Genomic DNA, 14,461 nt, shown 5'->3' with positions numbered 1-14,461 from the left:
GGATTTGATAMATTTTTCATTAGGGCAAATTAAAGTGGAAATTCCAAACGCTAGAAGCCATTTTAAACCTCAAATACACTACAAGCTTGCATTTCCTGCCGTGCAGGAAAATTCCTGAAACAGCAGGATGATCAAATGTCAGATATTTATATAATGTAGTTGAAGGTCATTAGGATGCCATAGTGATTTGTTGTGGAACATATTGGTTATACCAGAACTAACCCAGTTGATAGACCTGCAAAGCCACAGTCCCCTTATGTTATTAGCATTGTGATAGTGAGGGGGGCTGTGATGGCAGGTTCACAAAGTCATGCAGCACTAACATTTGCAATATCAAAACAATATATGTAAATACAAGTTTGGTGCCAATATACACAGCAGTGCAAACACATACTACTCTATATAATGTCCTGTCAATTGTATAGACACTGATTATCTTGTATTTTCCTTTATAGACTGAAGAAACAAATGAATTGAAGGATTTCATATGATGTCCACAGGTTTTGTATGAGAACAGAGACAACACAATGTGCCCGAGTTCCACAATAGCCGTAACCTCCACTGGATGGTTTCTAGAAGGTACAGGACGTTTTATATTGTTTATAACAGGCTGTTTTCACCATTATCATAAAATGGTATGTTTGGTTACACCAGGCTGTTTTCACCAACATCACGTTGGCAATATTTTGCATGGTCATTTAAGAATAATATACACACATCCTGTGAAACTTGCCAAGCACTAGGAAAAGGGGAAAGTAACTAAAATAACTAGGCAGAGGGGAAAGTAACTCAAATAACTAGGCAGAGGGAAAAGTAACTAAAATAACTAGGCAGACGGAAAAGTAACTCAATAACTAGGCAGAGGGGAAAGTAACTCAAATAACTAGGCAGACGGAAAAGTAACTCAAATAACTAGGCAGAGGGGAAAGTAACTCAAATAACTAGGCAGAGGGGAAAAGTAACTCAAATAACTAGGCAGAGGGGAAAGTAACTCAAATAACTAGGCAGAGGGTAAATAACTCAAATAACTAGGCAGAGGGGAAAGTAACTCAAATAACTAGGCAGAGTGAACAGTCCAGTAACTCAAATAACTAGGTAGTGAACAGTAAATAAAATAACTAGGTAGTGTGAACAGTAAATAAAATAACTAGGTAGTGTGAACAGTAAATAAAATAACTAGGTAGTGTGAACAGTAAATAAAATAACTAGTAGTGTGAACAGTAAAAAAATAACTAGGTAGTGAACAGTAAATAAAATAACTAGGTAGTGTGAACAGTAATAAAATACTAGGTAGTGTGAACAGTAAATAAAATAACTAGGTAGTGTGAACAGTCCAGTAACTAAAATATCTAGGTAGTGAACAGTAATAAATAACTAGGTAGTGTGAACAGTAAATAAAATAACTAGGTAGTGTGAACGTAAATAAAATAACTAGGTAGTGTGAACAGTCCAGTAACTAAAATATCTAGGTAGTGAACAGTAAATAAAATAACTAGGTAGTGTGAACAGTAAATAAAATAACTAGGTAGTGTGAACAGTAAATAAAATAACTAGTAAAAATGTAAACTGTCACACTGTTGTATGCATCCAAGAGGTTTGTAATACCACATAATTTCCTCGTTGAAACAGTGAAATCCACAGACTCACAATGGAGTTCATTAAACCAATTGTGGTGTGAATAATCCTTAATGAGCATACAGTGAAAGTGTTACATTCATTTTCCAGACTCTGTGTGAGCAGCAGAGTATCTCAGACCTCCTGCATGTTAGGGGAGCATTACTCATGTGTAATGAACCACTATCCTCTACCAGGATAAATATTTGACTCATTAGATGCAGTAAATTGACATCAGCATTCCACACTAATGGAATCAGTTCAAAACCACTTGATTCAAATTTTCCTGGGAGCCTCTTCACACGCAGACCAGTGGAATTAATTATTTATACAGCACTCCTGAGATGTCAACACTTTTAAAATCCGTTGTTGACCAATCACATTCCATCGCTGCCAAGCAGAAGGTTATATATGTAACGGGTGTCTTTCCTCCTCCTCGGACGAGGAGAGGAGAGAAGGATCGGTAGACCAATGCGCAGCGAGGTGTGCTGACATAATGATTTATTGAAAAAACAGACGAACACTGACACGAACTAGACTTCAGAAATACAAAATAACAAACGGACAACGTAGACGAAACCTGAACATGGAACTTACAATAATAGACACGAAGAACTCACGAGCAGGAAACAGACTACATCAAACGAATAACACCGAAACAATCCCGTGTGGTGCGCAGACACAAACACAGGAGACAATCACCCACAAACAAACAGTGTGAACAGCCAGCCTATATATGGTTCCCAATCAGAGGAAAACGTAAACCACCTGTCTCTGATTGAGAACCATATAAGGCTGATTAACAGTGATCTAAACACAAAACATACAATGCCCACCCCAACTCACGCCCTGACCAACTAAACATATACAAAAATAACATAAAATAGGTCAGGAACGTGACATAACCCCCCCCTCAAGGTGCGTACTCCGAACGCACCACCAAAAGTCTAGGGGAGGGTCTGGGTGGGCATCTGACCACGGTGGTGGCTTAGGCTCCGGGCGTGGTTCCCACCCCACCATAATCAATCCCCGCTTCTGTAGCCTCCCCACAATGACCACCCTCCAAATAACCCCACCTAAATTAAGGGGCATCATCAGGATAAGGAGCAGCACCGGAATGAGGGGCAACACCGGAATGAGGGGAACACCAGAATGAGGGGCAACACCAGAATGAGGGGCAACACCAGAATGAGGGGCAACACCAGAATGACTGGCGGATCCTGGCTGGCTGGCTCTGGACGCTCTTGGCTGGTTGACGGCTCTGGACGGTCATGGCTGGCTGACGGCTCTGGACGGTCATGGCTGGCTGACGGCTCTGGACGGTCATGGCTCGCTGACGGCTCTGGACGGTCATGGCTCGCTGACGGCTCTGGACGGTCATGGCTCGCTGACGGCTCTGGACGGTCATGGCTCGCTGACGGCTCTGGACGGTCATGGCTCGCTGACGGCTCTGGACGGTCATGGCTCGCTGACGGCCTGGACGGTCATGGCTGGCTGAAGGCTCTGGCTGATCCGGTCTGGCGGAAGGCTCTGGCTGATCCGGTCTGGCGGAAGGCTCTGGCTGATCCGGTCTGGCGGAAGGCTCTGGCTGATCCGGTCTGGCGGAAGGCTCTGGCTGATCCGGTCTGGCGGAAGGCTCTGGCTGATCCGGTCTGGCGGAAGGCTCTGGCTGATCCGGTCTGGCGGAAGGCTCTGACTGATCCGGTCTGGCGGAAGGCTCTAGCGGCTCCTGTCTGGCGGACGGCTCTAGCGGCTCCTGTCTGGCGGACGGCTCTGTAGGCTCATGGCAGACGGGCGGCTTTGCAGGCTCATGGCAGACGGGCGGCTTTGCAGGCTCATGGCAGACGGACAGTTCAGACGGCGTATGGCAGACGGGCATTTCAGGCGCCGCTGGGCAGACGGGCAGTTCAGGCGCCGCTGGGCAGACGGGCAGTTCAGGCACCGCTGGGCAGACGGGCAGTTCAGGCGCCGCTGGGCAGACGGGCAGTTCAGGCGCCGCTGGGCAGACGGGCAGTTCAGGCGCGCGCTGGGCAGACGGGCAGTTCAGGCGCCGCTGGGCAGACGGCAGACTCTGGCCGGCTGAGACGCACTGTAGGCCTGGTGCGTGGTACCGGAACTGGAGGTACCGGGCAGGACACGCACCTTCAGGCTAGTGCGGGAACAACAACAGGGCACACTGGACTCTCGTGGCGCACTCTAGGCCTGGTGCGTGGTACCGGAACTGGAGGTACCGGGCTGAGGGCACGCACCTCAGGGCGAGTGCGGGGGAGAAGGAACAGTGCGTACAGGGCTCTGGAGACGCACAGGAGGCTTGGTGCGTGGTGCCGGAACTGGAGGCACTGGGCTGGAGACACGCACCATAGGGAGAGTGCGTGGAGGAGGAACAGGGATCTGGAGATGCACTGGAAGCCTGGTGCGTGGTGTAGGAACTGGTGGTACTGAGCTGGGGTGGGAAGGTGGCGCGGATATACCGGACCGTGAAGGAGGACACGTGCTCTTGAGCACCGAGCCTCCCCAACCCTACCAGGTTGAATGGTCCCCGTAGCCCTGCCAGTGCGGCGGGTGGAATAGCCCGCACTGGGCTAAGCAGGCGAACCGGGGACACCACCTGTAAGCTGGTGCCATGTACGCCGGCCCGAGGAGACGTACTGAAGACCAGATACGTTGGGCCGGCTTCATGGCACTCGGCTCGATGCCCAACCTAGCCCTCCCAGTGCGGCAAGGTGGAATAGCCCGCACTGGGCTAAGCACGCGTACTGGGGACACCGTGCGCTTTACCGCATAACACGGTGTCTGACAGTACGACGCCCTCTTACTCCACGGCAAGCCCGGGAGTTTGCTCAGGTATCCAACCCGGCTTCGCCACACTCCCCTTTAGCCCCCTCCAAGAAATTTTTGGGTAGTACTCACGGGCTTTCAGGCTTCCAGCCACGTCTCCTTGCTGCCTCCTCATACACCGCTGTTGGGCTCTCGCTGCCTCCATCTCCTCACGAGCGCGGCGATATTCCAATGTGCGCCCAGTGTCCTTTTCCCTCCAAAATTCGTCCAAGTCCACGAGTCCTGGTTGCTCTGTTGAGCTCTCCCCGCCGCTTGGTCCTCGGTTGGTGGGTGATTCTGTAACGGGTGTCGTCTTCCTCCTCCTCGGACGAGGAGAGGAGAGAAGGATCGGTAGACCAATGCGCAGCGAGGTGTGCTGACATAATGATTTATTGAAAAAACAGACGAACACTGACACGAACTAGACTTCAGAAATACAAAATAACAAACGGACAACGTAGACGAAACCTGAACATGGAACTTACAATAATAGACACGAAGAACTCACGAGCAGGAAACAGACTACATCAAACGAAATAACACCGAAACAATCCCGTGTGGTGCGCAGACACAAACACAGGAGACAATCACCCACAACAAAACAGTGTGAACAGCCAGCCTATATATGGTTCCCAATCAGAGGAAAACGTAAACCACCTGTCTCTGATTGAGAACCATATAAGGCTGATTAACAGTGATCTAAACACAAAACATACAATGCCCACCCCAACTCACGCCCTGACCAACTAAACATATACAAAAACACATAAAATAGGTCAGGAACGTGACAATATATAAACATCTGTTCATTGAGCCCTGTTGTCATACTAGGTATCTTCCATTGGGACTGCAACGGGACGGATTCAACTGCTTGGGTGTTCTGGTTCTGGATAAAGCAACATTGTTTCACTCTGTGCCTTCAACATTTGAAGTGCATACCGTAGGTAGGTCAGTTTCTTTGTTGCAAAGGCATGCATTGCCTACAGCGCACTGATTTACATGCTTTTTAAGTTCAGCCTCATCGCAGCATATCGCAATATTACATAAATAGGGTTAAAGGAGCATGTTATAACATCTAACTGTTTGAAAGAGGCAACTGTAAAACATAAATCCCAGATTCACCTGGGGGGAGGAGGAGGAGGGAGGAGGAGGAGGAGGAGGAGGAGGAGGAGGAGGAGGAGGAAGGTTGCGTTGCCCGATGTGGAGAGAAGGGTGTGGGGGGAATATGTCTGTATCTGGATGCCAGATATGCTGTAAAGTATGTTTTTCTTTTCAGCGTAGGAAGCACTGGATGAAACAGAGAAGGCTATAAGATCAGTAGAGGGTTTACTCAAGTGCTTTTATTAGATAAGCTTCAGACAATAGGCTTATAGCTCAAGTGCAAGGGTCGAACAGGAAAAACAACAGGTTGGTGACTATAAGAACACATTCTGCACTGGCTGTCTGTCTTCTCTCCCAGTTGGGTCTCAGTAGACATGGCCATGAGGTGCTTCTGTCTGCTGGTGCTGCTGCTCGCTCTGGATGTGTGTGAAGCTGACCGTGGTCGGGAGTGGGCTCACCACGGGGCATCAATGTTCGCCGACCTGACCCCCAATGAGATGCGCCATGTCCGGGACTACCTGCAAGGAAAGCCAGAGCTGGGTCTGACAGCGGCCCGGGGCAAGTCCCTGAAGAAGAATAGCATTCTGCTGATGGAGCTCCACCTGCCCCGCAAGCACAAGGCACTGAGGGCCCTGAACCGGGGCCAGGCCAAGCCCACGCGCCAGGCCAGGGTGGTGGTGCAGTTCGGGAACCAGTCCCAGCCCAACATCACCGAGATCATCGTGAGTCCACTTCCCTTTCCTACTTCGTACAGGGAGAAGACCTTCAAGGGAGACAAGCCCATTCGGTTTGAGTCACGGCCCATTACAGTGGCTGAGTACTCGCACATAATCGACATCTTGCAGAAGATCACCGCCAAGGTCCACAAGGTGCTGTTTGAGACCACGGGGGGATTTTCCTTCCACAACTGTACCGACCGCTGCCTGACGTTCTCTGACATTGCACCCCGTGGTTTGGAGTCGGGTGAGAGGAGGACCTGGATCATGCTGCAGAAGTTTGTGGAGGGCTACTTCATCCATCCTGTGGGCTTTGAGGTCCTTGTGAATCATAAAGACCTGGACCCTGAGCGCTGGACGGTGGAGAAGGTGTGGTACAATGGCCAGTACTTTGACAAGGTGGAGGAACTGGCGGAACAATACGAGAAAGGAACGCTGGAGAAAGTCAAACTTCCTGACCATGACAACGAGGACTTGTACTCCACTTACATTCCCCGTGGGCACAGCAACACCCGCACTGACATCCACGGGCCCAAGCTGGTGGAGCCCCAAGGCCCTCGCTACCATGTGGATGGGAACTTTGTGGAATATGCTGGCTGGTCCTTCGCCTTCCGTGTCCGCTCCTCCGCCGGCCTCCAGATCTTCGACCTGCGCTTCAACGGAGAGCGCATCGCCTACGAGGTCAGTCTCCAGGAGGCCATTGCCTTCTATTCAGGCGACACCCCCGCCGCCATGCAGACCAAATACATTGACGCTGGCTGGGTCATGGGCACCCATGACTACGAGCTGGCGCCTGGCATCGACTGCCCTGAAATCGCCACCTTTCTAGACCTGCACCATTACTACGATACGGACAAGCCTGTACATTACAAGAACGCCCTGTGTGTGTTTGAGATGACCACGGGGATGCCTCTGAGGAGGCACTTCAACAATAACTCCCAAGGGGGCTACAACTTTTTCGGGGGTCTGGAGAATCACGTGCTGGTGCTTCGGACCACCTCCACCGTCTATAACTACGACTACATCTGGGACTTCCTCTTCTATCAGAACGGAGTGATGGAGTCCAGGGTCAGTGCCACCGGTTACATCCACGCCACTTTCTTCACGCCTAACGGACTACACTACGGGTCCAAGGTGTATAACTACGTTCTGGGCAACCTGCACACGCATCTCATCCACTACAAGGTTGACCTTGATATTGCTGGTGAGTTCTGTTCTATCAATCTGGTAGTGTGATTATGTCATTCAGGATTCAGGAACCACATTTTGTAATTCTGTGAATGGTTGCTGATTATCTGTCTGTAAAGCTACAAAGTTCAGTCTATATGTAAATACAGCAATTTATAATAACACATGGGTTGGTATACTTTCAAAATAGAAAGGAAATAAAATACCAAAGAAATAAGGTGACAATGTTCACACGTACAGGCTTGTGTYCTAGCCTCTGTTTGATCTGACTTCTAGGGAAGAATGTCAAATTCTTGAAGGTATTTTAGATCTTTGGTCCACCATTGCATTATGGGTGTTGCTCCTAGATGGTTGGTTTATGATTGTTGCTCCCAGCCAAATACAACAACATGAAATTATGTCAGCCATTGTGATGAATCATTGACAAGAAACCCAAAATAACCTTTCATATCATGTGCCATGGGCAATACAACTGATAAATGTGATGATATGCCTAGTCTGTGCAATATCAGAACATTACTTCAATGCCTAGGTCCACTGCATTTAAACTCAACAAAGGGCAATAAAGGTTTCAAATGCATTCATTATTGCATCTCAATTCTTCTTTTGAAATCGAAATGGAATTAATTGCAAACACCAGCCCTACTTGACCCCAGCCCTAATTGACCCCAGCCCTACTTGACACCAGACCTACTTGACCCCAGCCCTACTTGACCCCAACCCTGCTTGACCCCAGCCCTACTTGACCCAAACCCTACTTGACCCCAACTCTGCTTGACCCCAACCCTGCTTGACCCCAGCCCTACTTGACCCCAACCCTACTTGACCCCAACTCTGCTTGACCCCAACCCTGCTTGACCCCAGCCCTGCTTGACCCCAACCCTGCTTGCCCCAGCCCTACTTACCCCAACCCTACTTGACCCCAACCCTGCTTGACACCCAACCCTGCTTGACCCCAATCCTACTTAACCCCAGTCCTTGACCCAGTCCTACTTGACCCCAACCCTGCTGACCCCAACTCTGCTTAACCCCTACCTTGCTTGACCCCAGTCCTACTTGACCCCAGCCCTACTTGACCCCAAGCTCTACTTGACCCCAACCCTGCTTGACCCCAGCCCTACTTGACCCCAACCCTGCTTGACCCCAGTCCTACTTGACCCCAACCCTGCTTGACCCCAACCCAGCTTGACCACAACCCTGCTTGACCCCAACCCTGCTTGACCCCAACCCTGCTTAACCCCGTTAATATGATTGCTTTTGTCAAACGCTCCAGGTCGGGAGAACAGCTTTGAGTCGATGAACCTCAAGTATGTGAACTTCACCAACCCGTGGAGCCATAAACATTCCGTCGTCCAATCCAAGCTCGTCAAGACGCAGCACCAGACGGAACGCGGCGCCGCCTTCCGCTTCGGCAAGAAGTTCCCCCGCTACGTGCACTTCTACAACCCCAACGAGAAGAACAAGTGGGGCCACCAGAAGGGCTACCGCATCCAGTACAACTCCCACGCCAACAGTGTGCTGCCCCGTGGCTGGATGGAGGAGAACGGCATCAGCTGGTCCAGGTAACGACAACACACAGCTAAAGGGACTGTTCACCCTGAAAATCAAAGTTTAGCAGATGTTTTCATACCTCAATCAACTTCAGTTCATCCCACACCATCTGTTGAGTAGTTCCCACTGTAGACAGAGGAAATCTGCAGGCCACTACCAACAATGTATGGGAAAGATTGGCACCATCTAATCATATGGTGGGGTAGTATGGGTACTATCCCTTTAAAGCTGAGGTAGGCAAAACAGCACCACTTGCTGCCCCAGGAGCATTTGTTATTGTTTTTTGTTCGGAGGAAAAAAGCATCCATCAACGTGGTAGAAAATAACTCTACAGTTGTATCGAAGAATGCAGTGATCTGTAATGACGGCCGAGGGATTCAGATTATTATAGCATCTGACATCTACTGTCAGACAGTTCGGATTCAGTCTGAAGTGCACTACATATGATGTGTACTGGTGAGAGTGGCTTTATCTTCCTCTGTATGTAGATACCCGTTGGCTGTGACCAAACACAAGGACAGTGAGCCCACCAGCAGTAGTATCTACACTCAGAACGACCCCTGGGAGCCGGTGGTGTCTTTTGAGGACTACATCTGCAACGATGAAAACATCATTAACCAGGTGAGACCTATTGTTACCAATAACTCAACTCATTCTCAGACTCAAAATAGAAGCTTCCCTACCCTGGATGGCATTATAATTGTATAATAACTAAATAATAAATACAATCAATCAATTAATCAATCAACCTGTCTCCTGTGTAGGACCTGGTTGCCTGGGTGACGGTGGGCTTCCTGCACGTGCCCCACTCAGAGGACATCCCCAATACGTCGACGCCCGGCAATGCCGTGGGCTTCTTCCTGCGTCCCTTCAACTTTTTCGACGCGGACCCCTCTCTGGCGTCCCGCAGTACCGTCATCGTCCGGCAAGACAAAGAGGGCAAGCCCAAGGTCCAGAGATGGACCCCAGAAGTCGTAGGTCACTGTGTGACTGACAGGCCTTTCTTCTACAACGGCACCTATGCAGGAGTCTGAGGGACTGGTGCGACTGACAGGAAAGACACAAAATGGAGGTTCCATCCTTGGTTCTGAGGATGGAAATCATGTAAATGCTAAATAATATATTCTGACACAGGCATTAATAAAAGTCATATTATGTTGATATCGTTCCTGTTAAAATGTGAAAGAATAACTTTTTTTTTAATGAGTGTGCAAAAGTATTACAACAATTTACCATTCCTATACATAGGCACATTTCATAAGAAACTCTCTAAAATCATAACTCAGACACATTTTACCATTGTACATACATACAGTACCAGTCAAARGTTTGGACACACCTACTCGTTCAAAGGTTTCTCTTTATTTTTACTATTTTCTACATTGTAATAGTGAAGACTTGAAGACATGAAATAACACATATGGAATCATGTAGTAACCCAAAAAACTGTTAAACAAATCAAAATATATTTTTCAAAGTAGCCACCCTTTGCCTTGATGACAACTTTGCACACTCTTGGTATTGGTGGGAAAGTCAATACTGACCTGTGAACTAATACAGGGAATCAGACCGTGTTTAGCTATAGGGAGTATTTTATTTGTTCTTTCCAGTCAAGGTCTGTCCTGGAACAGTCCACAGACGTCTACAACTCTTGTTCCTTTCCTCTGCTTTTTCAAAAACGGATTGATGTACGTTGGAAAGGTAAAGAAAAACAGCTGTAAGGATCTTGGTGAGTAAGAGGACCAGTGCAAGCAACGGCATTGACGAATGGGAAGTTATGCTTGAGGAGTATTTGACCACCGTGTCAAGTGTTTAACCAAATTGTTTTTTTTTAAACACCATCCATGATGAACAAGAAGTTACAACCCCATATGTCAATCATCTTAGAGAGAAGCATTATCAACCTAAGAGTGAGGTTCCCTGAGGAACAACCTTAGAGTGAGGTTCCCTGAGGAACAACCTTAGAGTGAGGTTCCCTGAGGAACAACCTTAGAGTGAGGTTCCCTGAGGAACAACCTTAGAGTGAGGTTCCCTGAGGAACAACCTTAGAGTGAGGACCGCTGAGGAACAACCTTAGAGTGAGGTTCCCTGAGGAACAACCTATGTACCTGAACTGTTAAATACTAAGACAAATATACAGTAGATTGTAACATTGTTTTGACCTGTTTTTTTAAAACTTTGACACAGGGTTAATGATTGATAGACCATGTGACATAACCTACAGTCTGTTAGTCATAATGATAAGCAGTAGGGGATGAATACAAAACATGAGTTTTGCAAAGGAGGGAAAACTCCTTACACAGATCAATGCTACAGTGGTCTAAGTGACATTAACATGACCAAGTGTTCAGCAACAGAGAAACCAAAAACACAGTGTTAATCATTAGCTTTATACAATATATTGTTTGGAGGGCAAAATATACTGTCAAAGCAGTCCATTGATTCAAAAGGAAATCAGTTTCACCGATTCTCAGTGGTTGGTGGTCAGGAATGAGTCTGGGAAGATGTGAATAGCTACTGCCATCTAGGGGTTAAATGAGAAACAACTCTAATTTCTGCCTTAGAAAATATAATACTTACTGTATATGTATATGGGAAAGGGGGATACCTAATCAGTTGTACAATGACAACTAGAAGAGGTAAATTATGGACATTATGGACAGTATATGAATAGAAAAGGTGTGTACAGCAGTAGTTATATATGATGAGCCTTGACTAGAATACAGTGTATATGTACATATGAAGTGGGTAAAACAGCATGTAAACATGATTAAAGTGACATAGGATACCAGATCAAACAGGAGAATTATACCAGATAGGACAGACTGACCCTGTCCCTCGGCACAGACTATTACAGCATAGATACTGGGGACTGACGGGGGACACTGTGGCCCCTTCTAAAGTTAACCCCGGACAGGGCCAACCAGGCAGGATGTAACCCCGCCCACTTTGTCAAAGCACAGCCCCCACACCACCAAAGGGATATCAAGAGACCACTAACTTAATACCCTGAGACAAGGCTGAGTATAGCCCACGAAGATCTCCCCACAGCACAAGCCCGAGAGGGGTGCAAAACCAGACAGAAAGATCACRTCAGTGACTCTACCGACACGGGAGAGCGCGAGCAAGCCAGTGACTCAGCCCCGGTAATAGAATCCCAGTGGAGAGAGGGGAGCCGGCCAGGAAGCGTTTATTTTTGTTCATTATTGAGTCAGTACAGAACCTTTAATTTGTGTTTTTCTTGTTTTAAATATATGTACTTCCGTCCATGAGATGTTCTTGTCTACTAATGCTCTGTATTTTGTCATGTTTCATGTTTTGTGTGGAACCCAGGAACAGCTAATGGGGATCCTAATAATATACCAAAAAAGAACAGGGAGATTAGCATGTCTTGGGGGTATGATCTTTGACACTGATTCAGGATTTCTCCGTAATCATGGTAACATCCAGATGAATGTAGAAGTGTTTAGAAACATATTATATTCTTATTTACAATAAAAGTGACTCCAAAATGACACAATACATTATTTACCATTAATTTCTATTGGGCATAAAATAATCTGAAACAAGACCAAAAACAAATTGCAAATGAATCCAACAAGTTTGTAGAGTCAATGTAATTATTGCTAGATATGTGACCAAATACTTAACTATTGACTACTTTATATGGGTGTCAATATTTCTGACCTCTACTTTTTTGAGAAAGAAATCTCTTTCTCTGAGCAATTGTATTAGTATAAAATAATATAATTTCTAAAAACAAATTAGCATACTATATAGCTCAGTATTTTAATTATTTATTTTATACAGTCTTTATTGCTCATCTTCATCAAGGGCGTCAACTTTCTCGGACCCCACTGTACCTCTCTTCCCTCGCACACAGGAAGCGAGTCTGAGAAAATCTTAGTCTGTTTCAGCCTTAATTTTGTAATAATAATAAAATCTTTATAATACATTTTAAAAAGTTCAGACAGTCCTCCTCTGGGTGCTTACAGGCTGCATGCACCTGCTTGATTTAAAAACTAATATCAAAGTAGATTAAGGATTAATAGGACAGGCTGATGGGTATTTCTAACAAAATGATTGGTCAAATGATTGACAATCATTACCCAACTATATTACTTGGTCATCTATGAACATCTTGGCCATGTTCTGTTATAATCTCCACCCGGCACAGCCAGAAGAGGACTGGCCACCCCTCATAGCCTGGTTCCTCTCTAGGTTTCTTCCTAGGTTCTGGCCTTTCTAGGCCCTCCACTACACCCCTGGTTATGTCTCTGTGCTGACCCTCCACTACACCCCTGGTTATGTGTCTGTGTGTTGACCATCCACTTCACCCCTGGTTATGTCTCTGTGTTGACCATCCACTTCACCCCTGGTTATGTCTCTGTGTTGACTGTCCACTACACCCCTGGTTGTGTCTCTGTGTTGACCATCCACTACCCCCCTGGTTATGTCTCTGTGTTGACTGTCCACTACACCCCTGGTTATGTCTCTCTGTTGACCCTCCACTACCCCCCTGGTTATGTCTCTGTGTTGACGCGTCCACTCACCCTGGTTATGCGTCTGTGGTTGCCGTCCACACGACCCTGCGTATATTCTCTGTGTTGTACCGATCCACCCTACCCTGGGTTCCAGTGGTTCCTCTGTGTTGACTGTCACTATCCCCCCTGGTTATATCTCTGTCGTTGACCGGTCCCACGTACTTCCCTGGTTACTTTTGTCTCTGTGTTTGACTGTCCACTACAACCCCTGGATGCTCATGCTTCTGTGTTGTACTTGTGGACGCACGTACATTCCCTTGGTTATCGTCGGCGTGTGTTCGAACCATCCTCCGGACTAACACCCCTGGTTATCGCTCTCTTCGCTTGTGTATTGTCACTAGCGCCACTCATTGTGTTTATATTTCGTTAGATGCTATAGATCCGTTTAAGGACCTACTTGGCACAATCACCGCGCTTGTCGATGGTAATAGGTGAAGTTTTCATTCTTGGGTGTTTTTTGAAACCTGTTACGCATCATAAGGCGGGGGGCCAACTCCTGTGGTTGTGTTATGGTACATGTCGTTGACCATTAATAACTACACCCTGGTTATGTCTTCTGTTGTTGACCGTCCACTACACCCCTGCATATGCTCCTGTGAAGTCCACTACCCCTGGTTATGTCTGGTACTGTGTTGACCATCTGCCACTACACCCCTGGTTATGTCTCTCTGTTGACTGTCCACTACACCCCTGGTTATGTCTCTCTGTTGACTGTCCACTACACCCCTGGTTATATCTCTGTGTTGACCATCCACTACCCCCTGGTTATGTGTCTGTGTTGACCATCCACTACCCCCCTGGTTATGTCTCTGTGTTGACCATCCACTACACCCCTGGTATGTCTCTGTGTTGACCATCCACTACACCCCTGGTTATGTCTCTGTTGACCATCCACTACACCCTGGTTATGTCTCTGTGTTGACCATCACT

The 14,461-nt window shown here is 47.2% G+C and overlaps 1 protein-coding gene across 1 annotated transcript; it reads left to right on the top strand.

The window, feature by feature from the left end:
* The first annotated feature begins 5,906 nt into the window (after positions 1 to 5,906).
* LOC111972976 (diamine oxidase [copper-containing]-like) lies at positions 5,907 to 10,021 on the top strand. The gene is made up of 4 exons (XM_024000089.1): positions 5,907 to 7,452; positions 8,710 to 8,998; positions 9,476 to 9,608; positions 9,752 to 10,021. The coding sequence occupies exons 1-4, from the start codon at positions 5,907 to 5,909 to the stop codon at positions 10,019 to 10,021; spliced, it is 2,238 nt and encodes a 745-aa protein (XP_023855857.1).
* Positions 10,022 to 14,461: the final 4,440 nt, after the last annotated feature.

Source organism: Salvelinus sp. IW2-2015, linkage group LG14 (genome assembly GCF_002910315.2).
Source record: "Salvelinus sp. IW2-2015 linkage group LG14, ASM291031v2, whole genome shotgun sequence".
Lineage (NCBI taxonomy): Eukaryota > Metazoa > Chordata > Actinopteri > Salmoniformes > Salmonidae > Salvelinus > Salvelinus sp. IW2-2015.
This window is presented reverse-complemented; position numbering and strand designations above follow the sequence as displayed.

Coding starts and splice junctions, on each gene's coding strand:
- LOC111972976 (XM_024000089.1), top strand. CDS start 5,907: ATGGCCATGAGGTGCTTCTGTCTGCTGGTGCTGCTGCTCGCTCTGGAT. Junction 7,453..8,709: donor GGTTGACCTTGATATTGCTG/GTGAGTTCTGTT, acceptor CAAACGCTCCAG/GTCGGGAGAACAGCTTTGAG. Junction 9,609..9,751: donor ATGAAAACATCATTAACCAG/GTGAGACCTATT, acceptor TCTCCTGTGTAG/GACCTGGTTGCCTGGGTGAC.